The following is a 12772-nucleotide window of genomic DNA, read 5'->3' as shown; positions in this document are numbered from 1 at the left end:
TCCCCATGTAGTAATGGCTCTATGTAGTACTGTGCACCTCCCGTAGTCTGTTCTAGATTTGGGGACTGTGAAGAGACCTCTGTTGGGGTATTTATGGGTGTCCTCGGTGCCTTTAACATGTCAATACCTCTCACAAATACAAGTTGTGATGAAGTCAATCTCTCCTCCACTTTCAGCCAGGAGAGATTGACCTGCATATTATTAATGTTAGCTCTCTGTGTACATCCAAGGGCCAGCCATGCTGCCCTGTTCTGAGCCAATTGCAATTTTCCTAAATCCCTCTTTATGGAACCTGACCACATGACTGAACAGTAGTTCAGGTGTGACAAAACTAGGGCCTGTAGAACCTGCCTTGTTGATAGTGCTGTTAAGAAGGCAGAGCAGTGCTATATTTGGACAGACTGTCTGCACATGAGCTGTTCGGCGCGAGACGACCGTTAGACCCAATGACTTGTTTCTTCAAATGAGTTTAGATAGCCAATGACGCCATGACATCGCTTACAAGTGTGATCGGGGATTTCTCTACATTTGCGATGTGGTCGAGGAGAACACCGCCTGAACAACGCTCTCCGACCAGCTGCCTGCCTTCTCCTTCTCCTGGCTTCATTATTCCGCATCACCACCTGGTGGTAAGTGACCATTACTACTGCCAGAATTACCACAAATGCAACAGACACAGTGATGATGGTAAGAAACATAACGAGCAGTGGCGACCCCTCATTCAAGGCATACAAACATGGTCTCTTTTTTGCTTTCTTGAGTATGCCAGCTCCAAAATGAAGGCGTTTCAGCCTAGCTCAGTGCTTTCTGTGGTGCAGGGGTAGCCAGCGGAAAATACAGAGAGTAGGGGTTGGTAATCTAGTTGCGCTGTGATTGGCTCAGTGTTCTGTCACTCATGGGGACACTACATCCCCACACAATCTACAGGAGAGTTAGAAAGTTCAAGCCCCCTTGGGTGCTGCCATAGCTTTACATTAGAAGTGCCCATCCAAGAAGGCTCAAGGTCATTGGCCACAGATACAATTACGTTAAATCACGTTATATCTACCATAGCTTTGATTGGACTGATCATGTCAACATCATACTTTCAAAATATTAGCTAGCAAGCAGTCCTCATCATGAATCACATTGACAATCTACTGGCAAATCCTTTTCTACCCTTGTCATATGAATAAGAATAAAGATAAATTATAGATAAAACGTATCATTGCTCATCGGCCATTGGACATAAACATTACACAACAAGTCGGAAATCGCAAATTCAACAATGAGTGGTTTGGAAGGAAGCAGTGGCTAACTGCATGCTGCATGTGTTGCAAAGCAATCACTATTTTGCTTCCCCTGCCTGCTATTCGGTGGAGAGGGTGTGTGGTCTATGTCTGGGTTTAAGGGTATCTTTTCCAAGCTTAAAAGGATAAACATTCACACGCAACACCATGGGCCAGAAAAGGTTGAATACATTGGCCATGCTGTCAATCCAGCATTACTTTTGCCATGTTCAAAACAACTAGAAACTCAGAACTGGGAAATCTCAGACTTCAGTGAGTTCAAGACAACTGGGAACGTGGGGAAAAAACTCATCAAATATTCAGAAAAATATTACAATAATAAGAGGTATCCACCAATCCAAAGAAAGGATAGGCGACAGCCCGCCGTGTCGCTTTGTGGACAACTCCCATTGTTAGTGCGGAGAGACATGTATCTTGTCATTATATCCATAATCTTTGTAGAAAGTCGTCCGTATTTCATTTGTCCTCCATTAGTCGCCGTAGCTTGACTATAAAGCTTGCGTCAGCGGAAGTTCCATCCTCTTCATCCCCTCTCTTGCAGGCTGTGTAAGTTGCACATTTTCCATACATACAATATGGACTGTAAAATCATTATTCATCCTTCTTCTAACTGGAAAATACGTCCACGAAATCATTAAACAATGATATTAGAAACATTCGTCCACATAATTAGACAGTTATTTGTTTTCCATTGGTTTTTGTTCGACTGAAAATATCTGTAAACTGACTCCTGTGTTTCTCCCGTCTTCCAGGCTTCAGTCCGCAGACACGGCAAGATGGTGAGGACCGTTTTCACTACATTCATATATCTATAATTGCACGATCAACAAAAATGTTCAATAAGCTAGTTGTGTGGATAAACGAAAATGGGCATAACGTTACCTTATCTTTGCCGGGTTGGCAGCTAACTATGGTAGCTAGCCGAGTAGGCTAATAGCTTGTACAGGCCACAGCCGGTGCGGCCTAACAATGTGCTAACGTTGGCTACCGCCGGTACACTACTAGCTAACAAACTGAAGAGGTGTAATGTGTGTTTCGTTAACGTGAACTGAAATGTCAACACATCCAGGGGTAATAAATTGCAGTGAAAGGCATACCTGACTGTCAGCCATGTTCTAGTTAGTAAAACTAGCCAATGTTAAACTTCGCTAGCCAGCAGAGCATGTCTTCGCAAGTTGTCCAAACATCACAGGCTCTCGTGCTTGTGATGCATTTACACGCTTGCCAGAATAAGGATGGACCTAGTGCTACGTTTCGATATAACCAGAATCTTTAGTTCCACCGGTCCACTGACAATCTTCATATTACTTTTACTTAGTTTGCTAACTTAGTTATTCTCCCCATGGCTAGTTAACCACATTGCTAACATAGCTAGCTATCATGCCATGTTATGTTCTTTACATTGAGGTTACCTCTGGTTGTGTATAAAAAATGTATGCACTCACTAAATGTAAGTCGCTCTGGATAAGAGCATCTGCTAAATGACTAAAATGTGATAAGTTGTTGCAGAAAATGGTGTACCTAGTGTCTACCTATTCTTTCCCTGTTTTTATTTCAGCCACGCAAAATCGAAGAAATAAAAGATTTCCTGCTTACAGCAAGGAGGAAGGATGCCAAGTGTAAGTATTGCATTGTTGCTCACTTGTGGACTAAAGCTTATGGTATTTATAATTTAAGTAAGCATTTCACTGTTTATGAAGGATGTGACTAATTTGATTTCTGCACCCACAGTATTTTGCATTAATTCCAACTGCAAACCATGATGTTGAAACAACCAGAATGTTTAGATTAATTTGTATCATTACTTGTCCGACAGCCGTGAAGATCAAGAAGAACAAGGACAATGTCAAGTTCAAGGTGCGTTGCAGCAGGTACCTGTACACCCTCGTCATCACAGACAAGGAGAAGGCCGAGAAGCTGAAGCAGTCCCTGCCCCCAGGTAAGATTCTCAGCTTTTATCACATGAAATGTGGCAGGTTGTGGTTAATTGTATTGGGTTGGAAATACAGATACATCTAGCGTTTTATAGGTACATCTCACAAGACCTTGAATCCCAAAGAAGTAGTGGCAATGTCCGTTCTAAAGATGTTGATGTCTTGTCAATGCATAGTGGTTACAAATTGAATGTGGTTAAGAAGTAATCTCATCGGTTGCCATGCAAGTTGTCCAAACACTACATGCTGCTTGGTGCTTGTGGTGCATTTACACGCTTGCTAGAATAAGGATGGGCCTAGTGCTTGGTTTCGACTATCAGAAATTGAGTTCCACCGGTTCACTGACATGTGTATGCCTAAAATGTTTTGAGCTGTCAATCTTGGTGGCCAAAACTGAAACATTGATTTTTTTTGGGGGGGGAATTCTGATAAAAACACACTAAAATCTGAATACCAAGCTTAGTTTGAGCATTTTACTCTTTCCTGAGCCCCGAACACTAGTATTTCTAATCATGTTAATAGTTAATTTGTAACTTGAACAGTGAAAGTGTGCAGTGTGGATGGACACAATGCACATGTAGTTTTTAACCATCTCTCATTTCTCTCTTCAGGTCTGGCTGTGAAGGAGCTCAAGTAGAGGACCATCTTTGTGTACAGTGAATTGTAATAAAAAAGAGGAAAACCATTTGTCTTGGTTATGTTGCACCGCTACAGTAAATATGTAAATGCTTTGTGGCTCTTAATTGGAACAAGGCATTAGTGAATGTATGCTGATTTTAAATTACTAGGGATTAATTCTATGGGCTGGGTTCCCAGACAGATTAAACCTAGTCCTGGATTTAGGAACGCTTTCAATGAAGATTCTCAAATGAGGATACTCTTTAGTCCAGGACTAGGCTTAATTGTATGTAAAACTGGCCCTAAAAATAAGAAATTACATGGTGTATGTAGTGTAGTCAAATCAAAGTTGCTGACTACACATGGGTGCAGTTCCAATACTCCAGAAATTATGTCAGATCTCAATTGGTGACTACTAGGGTGGTGATGTTGCTTACACCTATCCAATCTTTTATTTTTATTTATTTTTTATAAAGACTTGTACTTACCTCAAGGAAAGATGCATTCATTTATAGTAAAATATAAAGGCAAACATTTTTGTTCGTATAAGGAAATCAGTCAATTGAAAAATTGATTTGGCCCTAATCTATGGATTTCACATGACTGGGCAGGGAAGCAGCTGTGAGTGGGTCTGGGAGGGCATAGGCCCACCCACTTGGGAGCCAGGCCCAGCCAACCAGAATACATTTTTCCCCACAAGGGCTTTGAAACAGGCAAATTATCCTCAATTTAATCAGCTGTCTGCGTGGCTGGTCTCCCATGATCCTGCAGGTGAAGCCGGATGTGGAGGTCCTGGACTGGTGTGGTTACACTTGGTCTGCAGTTGTGATGCCGGTTAGACGTACTAAAATATTTTCTAAAATGACGGGGTCTTATGGTAGAGAAATGTACTTTGCCCCCCTTTCTCTCCAATTGGTAGTTAGTCTTGTCCCATCCCTCAACCTCCCGTACGGACTCAGGAGAGGCAACGGCCATGCGTCCTCCGAAACACGACCCTGCCAAGCAGCACTGATTCTTGACACACTGCTCGCTTAACCCGAAGCCAGCCGCACCAATGTGTCGGAGGAATCACCGTCCAGCTGGCGACTGAAGTCAGCTTGCAGGCACCCGGCCCACCACAAGGAGTTGGTAGAGCATGATGGGACAAGGAAATCCCAGCCGGCCAAACCTTCCCCGAACCCAGAGGACACTGGTCCAATTGTGCACCGCCTCATGGGTGTCACGGCCGGCTGTAACACAGCCCAGGATCGAACCGGGGTTTGTAGTGGCGCCTCAAGCACTGCGATGCAGTGCCTTAGACCGCTGCGCAGCTCGGGAGGCCCCAAACATTGAATATTCTGACAACTGCTCTAGTACACATTCTTGCAGTCAGCATGCCAATTGCGCACACTCAAAACTTGTGGCGCTGTGTGACAAAACTGCACATTTTAGAGTGACCTTATATTGTCCCCAGCACAAGGTGCACCTGTGTAATAGTAATGCTGTTTAATCAGCTTCTTGATATGCCACACCTGTCAGGTGGATGGATTATCTTGGTAAAGGAGAAATGCTCACTAACAGGGATGTAAACAAATTTGAGAGAAATAAGCTTTTTGTGCTAATGGAACATTTCTGGGAACTTTTATTTCAGCTCATGTTTCATGCAACACTTTATATTTTTGTTCAGTAGAGTAAAAAAGCATGAGCTGAAGCGCACCCCCATTTTTTTTATAGAGGTGCTGATTAAAGCGTAAACTGCACACCGTGATGCTGATCCTGAAATTGACCTGGGCCTGGTTTCCCGATAGCAATGGAATTTGGATTTATGAGTTAAAGCTGCATGTTACCTATGCGTTTCACAAAACAACACGCATAAATAATACTCGCTAAGTGCCTCGTTGGAGCATGTGTTGATACTGATAGGATTGAAAGAAAGGCAGCGCTGCTCTGATCAGCTTTCTGCATTCACATCGTACCTTAAAATTATAATTATTCCACAATTCTGACGACGGATCAGCTACAAGAAAGATCACCTAATGGCTGCAAATATTGAGGCTGCTTATTCTAATGCTTACCCTATAATGCTATTAAATTTGTCACATTGCGGACGTTACATATTAAATGTATTGAGGCAAAAAAGTACAGACCCGTGTAGCCTACAAATTAACTCAATTGGCTGAACATATTAATAATATCAATATTATTTAAATATATAGGTCTACTGTATTCATTTTCATGCAGTAATCTCGGTTTTCATTTTAAATATATATCCTTCGCTTGTTCAATTGCAAAGACATTGGCACATTTATATTTGTACTCAATTTAGTTACCAAGTTATTGGTGGTAACAGAGAGACAGATACACAACTTGATTATGTGTTTAGCTGAGATCTTCAGTGTATAAAATCACGCGGAAGGGCAAAAAATCAACTAACGACGCACTTAGCTGTTCTACGAGTGGTCTGAGACGGTCGGTTAAGGTAAATAACGAGCGTTTTCAAGTGCAACTCTACTTACGATGTTTTTGGGGGAACGCTCATATATTGAATTATGCTCCTATGAAGGTTCTAACGATTAATTTAGCCTTAAAATTATTGAGGAAAGCCGGGCCCAGGTGAAGAACCTGCCATTGTTACTGATGCAGTATTAGTTTACCAGTGCTGTAAATGACTTTAGTCGTTTTTTTGGGTATCTGTACTTTAATATTTACGTTTTTGACTACTTGTACTTCACTACATTCTTAAAGAAAATAATGTACTTTTTACTCCATACATTTTCCCTGACGCCCAAAAGTTATTATATGTTGAATGCTTAGCAGGACAGGAAAATGGTCCAATTCACGCACTTATCAAGAGAACATCCCTGGTCATCCCTACTGCCTCTGATCTGGTGGACTCACTAATGCATCGTTTGTAAATTGTCTGAATGTTGGAGTGTACTTCTGGCTATCCTTACATTTTAAAAACAAGAAAATTGTGCTGTCTGCTTTGCTTAATATAAGGAATTTGAAATGTTTTATACTTTTACTTTAGATACTTAAGTATATTTAGAACCAAATACTTTTAGACTTACTAAAGTAGTATTCTACTGGGTGACTTTCACTTTTACTTGAGTAACTTTCTATGAAGGTATCTATACTTTTACTCAAGTATGACAATTGGGTACTTTTTCCACCACTGGCATTTCATAGGTTTGGGACAAGAATATCATAATAGATGTAGACTATTATAGTAATCTTCTGATGGCTAGAGTGGTAAGAAAAGTGAATGTCCACATGCTAATTGTGGCCTTTATTGAAAGTCTTAAGTTTGGCAGGCTAAATTCCTTTAGCATGATTAACTGAAGAACAGGCAGTGTATGGCACGATAGACATGCACAGGTAAAGTACTGGATTTCTACACCAGATGTCAGACCAGTGCATAGTCATCAGAATCGGTCTCATTATGAGACTCATCCGCTTCATAGAACGTTCACATTGTTTGTTACAGCAGGCTCATGAATGTTGTACAGTGTTTTAGTTTATTGGGCACTGTTGGAATGACCATAGCATTAGCTACTGTCTACAACAAACTAGACTAGACAGACTACTTTACCACTGTGATCTGCTTCGATACAAAGTTTTATGTCCCAAATGGCACCCTATTCCAAATATAATTAAAACAATTTGACCAGAATCCTATTCCCTAAACTATATAATGTGTTCACAATAGGGGAATTGTCTCTCTTCTGATTTTGGAGAACCCACAATGGATGCTGTCAACACTGGGGCAATGTACAGAAGCTGGTTGCAGACTGAAGACCAGGCCAACTAATGAAAATGCAAATCTTGTAGAGAAGCAATGTTCTGAGGTACAGTGCATTCCAAAAGTATTCAGACCTCTTGACTTTTTCCACATTTTGTTACTTTACACCCCTATTCTAAAATTGATTTAATTGTCCCCCCCCCCTCATTCATCTACACACAATACCCCATAATGACAAAGCAAAAACTGTTTTTTGTAAATGTAACATTTACATAAGTATTCAGACCCTTTACTAAGTTATTTGTTGAAGCACCTTTGGCAGCGATTACCATCTCAAGTCTTCTTGGGTATGACGCTACAAGCTTGTCAAACCTGTATTTGGGAAGTTTCTTCCAATCTTCTCTGCAGATCTTCTCAAGCTCTGTCAGGTTGGATGGGGAGCGTCACTTCACAGCTATTTTCAGGTCTCTCCAGAGATGTTTGATCTGGTTCAAGTCCAGGCTCTGGCTGGGCCACTCAAGGACATTCAGAGACTTGTCTCGAAGCCACTCCTGCGTTGTCTTGGCTGTGTGCTTAGGGTCGTTGTCCTGTTGGAAGGTGAACCTTCGCCCCAGTCTGAGGTCCTGAGCGCTCTGGAGCAGGTTTTCATCAAGGATCTCTGCACTTTGCTCCGTTTGTCTTTCCCTTGATCCTGACTAGTCTCCCAGTCCCTGCCGCTGAAAAACATCCCCACAGCATGATGCTGCCACCACCATGCTTCACCATAGGGATGGTGCCAGGTTTCCTCCAGATGTGACGCTTGGCATTCAGGCCAAAGAGTTCAATCTTGGTTTCATCAGACCAGAGAATCTTGTTTCTCATGGTCTGAGAGTCCTTTAGGTGCCTTTTGGCAAACTCCAAGCGGGCTGTCATGTGCCTTTTACTGAGGAGTGGCTTCCGTTTGGCCACTCTACCATTAAGGCCTGATTGGTGGAGTGCTGCAGAGATGGTTGTCCTTCTGGAAGGTTCTCCCATCTCCACAGAGGAACTCTGGAGCTCTGTCAGAGTGACCATCGGGTTCTTGGTCACCTCCCTGACCAAGGCCTTTCATCCCCGATTGCTCAGTTTGGCCGGGCGGCCAGCTCTAGGAGGAGTCTTGGTGGTTCCAAACGTATTACATTTAAGAATGATGGAGGCCACTGTGCTCAGATCTGTGCCTCGACACAATCCTGTCTAGGAGCTCTAAGGACAATTCCTTCCACCTCATAGCTTGGTTTTTGTTCTGATATGCGCTGTCAACTGTGGGACCTTATATAGACAGGTGTGTGCCTTTCCAAATCAAGTTGTAGAAACATCTCAAGGATGATCAATGGAAATAGGATTTCGATTCTCATAGCAAAGGGTCTGAATACTTATGTAAATAAGGTATTTCTGGGTTTTTTAAACCTTTTTCGCTTTGTCATTATGGGGTATTGTGTGTAGATTGATGAGGAAAAAAAGTATTAAATCCATTTTAGAATAAGTCTGTAACATAACAAAATGTTGAAAAAGGGAAGGGGTCTGAATACTTTCCGAATGCACTGAATGTGTGTTATTTCCATTGTGCTTTGCTGACATTTTACATTTTGTAGAAGTTTAGTTGGTTTATACTATTTATACTAGATGGCAGTGTTGCAACGTCCATGGGAGCTACACAAATAACCAGGGGTACAACTTTGACTGGGGACGGGGGGGGACATGTCCCCCCACATTCTGAAATTGCATTTTTGTCCCCCCTGTCCCCCATCCCCCGTCCCCAGTACCCAGTCAAAGTTGTGCCCCTGGTTATTTGTGTAGCTCCCATGGACGTTGCAACACTGCCATCTAGTATCATTGGAATGTGATACAAAACGAGGCAATGGTGTGCTTTAGGACCATGCGGACGCCTCCGACCGGTCAGGTAGGCTGTTTGGAGTGTTTATCCGACTGGACAAAAAATATATATACAGTACCAGTCAAAAGTTTGGAAACACCTACTCATTCAAGGGTTTTTCTTTATTTTTACTATTTTCTACATTGTAGAATAATAGTGAAGACATCAAAACTACGAAATAGCACATATGGAATCATGTAGTAACCAAAAAAGTGTTAAACAAATCAAAATATATGTTATATTTGAGATTCTTCAAATAGCCACCCTTTGCCTTGATGACAGCTTTGCACACTCTTGGCATTCTCTCAACCAGAGACCCTTGAATGAGTAGGTGTGTCTAAACTTTTGACTGGTAGTGTATATACAGTGAGGGAAAAAAGTATTTGATCCCCTGCTGATTTTGTACGTTTGCCCACTGACAAAGAAATGATCAGTCTATAATTGTAATGGTAGGTTTATTTGAACAGTGAGAGACAGAATAACAACAAAAAAATCCAGAAAAACTCATGTCAAAAATGTTATAAATTGATTTGCATTTTTAATGAGAGAAATTAGAATTGGACCCCCTCTCAATCAGAAATATTTCTGGCTCCCAGGTGTCTTTTATACAGGTAACGAGCTGAGATTAGGAGCACACTCTTAAAGGGAGTGCTCCTAATCTCAGCTTGTTACCTGTATAAAAGACACCTGTCCACAGAAGCAATCAATCAATCAGATTCAAAACTCTCCACCATGGCCAAGACCAAAGAGCTCTCCAAGGATGTCAGGGGAAAGATTGTAGACCTACACAAGGCTGGAATGGGCTACAAGACCATCGCCAAGCAGCTTGGTGATTAGGTGACAACAGTTGGTGCGATTATTCGCAAATGGAAGAAACACAAAAGAACTGTCAATCTCCCTCGGCCTGGGGCTCCATGCAAGATATCACTTCGTGGAGTTGCAATGATCATGAGAACGGTGAGGAATCAGCCCAGAACTACACGGGAGGATCTTGTCAATGATCTCAAGGCAGCTAGGACCATAGTCACCTAGAAAACAATTGGTAACACACTACGCCGTGAAGGACTGAAATCCTGCAGCGCCCGCAAGGTCCCCCCCCCCTGCTCAAGAAAGCACATATACAGGCCGTTCTGAAGTTTGCCAATGAACATCTGAATGATTCAGAGGAGAATTGGGTGAAAGTGTTGTGGTCAGATGAGACCAAAATCGAGCTCTTTGGCATCAACTCAACTGGCTGTGTTTGGAGGAGGAGGAATGCTGCCTATGACCCCAAGAACACCATCCCCACCGTCAAACATGGAGGTGGAAACATTATGCTTTGGGGGTGTTTTTCTGCTAAGGGGACAGGACAACTTCACCGCATCAAAGGGACGATGGACGGGGCCATGTACCGTCAAATCTTGGGTGAGAACCTCCTTCCCTCAGCCAGGGCATTGAAAATGGGTCGTGGATGGGTATTCCAGCATGACAATGACCCAAAACACACAGCCAAGGCAACAAAGGAGTGGCTCAAGAAGAAGCACATTAAGGTCCTGGAGTAGCCTAGCCAGTCTCCAGACCTTAATCCCATAGAAAATCTGTGGAGGGAGCTGAAGGTTCGAATTGCCAAACGTCAGTGGAACAAAATCCCTCCTGAGATATGTGCAAACCTGGTGGCCAACTACAAGAAATGTCTGACCTCTGTGATTGCCAACAAGGGTTTTGCCACCAAGTACTAAGACATGTTTTTGCAGAGGGGTCAAATACTTATTTCCCTCATTAAAATGCAAATCAATTTATAACATTTTTGACATGCGTTTTTCTGGATTTTTTTGTTGTTATTCTGTCTCTCACTGTTCAAATAAACCTACCATTTAAATTATAGACTGATCATGTCTTTGTCAGTGGGCAAACGTACAAAATCAGCAGGGGATCAAATATTTTTTCCCCTCACTGTATATATATATTTTTAATTATGTCCCCCCATTTCTAAAACCAAAGTTGCGCCCCTGCAAATAACATTGATGTAGAATACTGTAATGACCTCGATAAATCATAAATTAGTGAAAGTCCAGACCCCCGCTGTCAACCAACCACAAGGACACCTGGGTGTCAAGAGCCCTGTCTGTGGGGTGTGGATGTGTGGGGAATGTCATTGACAGAGGGAGGGGTTGTTGAGGTCCCTGGGGTTTGTGGGGACAAAGAGGCCCCTCTGTATGGGGCTAACCTGTCCCGATGCAGTACCACCTTTCTCTCCATGGGAAGCAGCTAGACCCGGTACACCACCTCTCCCATCCTCTCCAGGACCCTGCAGGGCCCCACCCAGTGACTGTCCAGCTTGTGGCAACGGCCTTTCTTTCTCAGGGAGCTGTAAACCCAGACCAGCTCCCCAGCCTCAAAGTGCATCCCCCGGGTGTGCACATCATAGTTTATCTTCTGCCTCACACCTGCGTTCATAAGCTGCTCCCTGGCGAAAGTGTGGGCTGTGTCCAGGCGGTCCTGGAGTCTCCTGGCATACTCCCTGAACGCCATCTCTGCAGGGGTGCGGATCTCTCTCCCCAGCATGAGTAGGGCAGATGTGCAGGAGGTGGAGTCTTGGACAGCAGTGCGGCATGCCATGAGGACCATGGGCAGCTGCTTGTCCCAGTCACGCTGGTGTTTGGGAGATGATGGCTAGCTGCTGTGCAAGCGTTTTGTTGGAGCGCTCCACGAGGCCATCACTCTGTGGGTGAAGCGGAGTGGTGCGGGTCTTGTGCATACCCAGCCGCTCACATATGGTGGTGGCGAACACACGGGACGCAAAGTTTCTGCCTTTGTCACTCTGAATGGACTCCGCAGCGCCAAACCTGCTGAACATACCCGCTGTGAGGGCGTAGACTATGGTCTTTGCTTCCTGGTCAGGCAGACCGTAGGCCTCAGGTAATTTTATGAAATTGTCCAATGACTATGTACACAGCCTCAATTCTTCGGGGCATAGACTACAAGGTGTCAAAAGCGTTCCACAGGGATGCTGGCCCATGTTGACTCCAATGCTTCCCACAGTTGTGTCAAGGCTGAATGTCATTTGGGTGGTGGACCATTCTTGATACACAGGAGAAACTGTTGAGCATGAAAAACCCAGCAGCGTTGCAGTTCTTGACACACTCAAACCGGTGCGCCTGGCACCTACTACCATACCTAGTTCAAAGGCACTTCAATTGTTTGTTTTGCCCATTCACCCTCTGAATGGCACACATACACAATCCATGTCTCAATTGTATCAAGGCTTTAAAATCCGTTGTTAACCTGGCCCCTCCCCTTAATCTACTCTGATTAAAGTGGATTTAACAGGTGACATCAA

The 12772-nt window shown here is 43.3% G+C and overlaps 2 protein-coding genes across 2 annotated transcripts in view; both read left to right on the top strand.

The window, feature by feature from the left end:
* Positions 1-12772, top strand: part of LOC311100351 (putative nuclease HARBI1) — a 1214110-nt gene that overhangs the window by 524993 nt on the left and 676345 nt on the right. The gene's annotated exons all lie outside the window — the stretch shown is intronic.
* LOC311100998 (large ribosomal subunit protein eL38) lies at positions 1779-3908 on the top strand. Its single transcript, XM_084142005.1, has 5 exons — positions 1779-1835; positions 2042-2068; positions 2848-2908; positions 3106-3228; positions 3835-3908. The coding sequence occupies exons 2-5, from the start codon at positions 2066-2068 to the stop codon at positions 3858-3860; spliced, it is 213 nt and encodes a 70-aa protein (XP_083998131.1). The 5' UTR covers positions 1779-1835; positions 2042-2065; the 3' UTR covers positions 3861-3908.

The sequence above is a fragment of the Coregonus lavaretus genome (genome assembly GCF_964263955.1).
Source record: "Coregonus lavaretus genome assembly, chromosome: 25".
NCBI lineage: Eukaryota > Metazoa > Chordata > Actinopteri > Salmoniformes > Salmonidae > Coregonus > Coregonus lavaretus.
Note: the sequence above shows the minus strand (reverse complement) of the source record. Positions and strands in the feature narration are given on the sequence as shown.

Coding starts and splice junctions, on each gene's coding strand:
- LOC311100998 (XM_084142005.1), top strand. Junction 2,909..3,105: donor AAGGAGGAAGGATGCCAAGT/GTAAGTATTGCA, acceptor CTTGTCCGACAG/CCGTGAAGATCAAGAAGAAC. Junction 3,229..3,834: donor GAAGCAGTCCCTGCCCCCAG/GTAAGATTCTCA, acceptor TTCTCTCTTCAG/GTCTGGCTGTGAAGGAGCTC.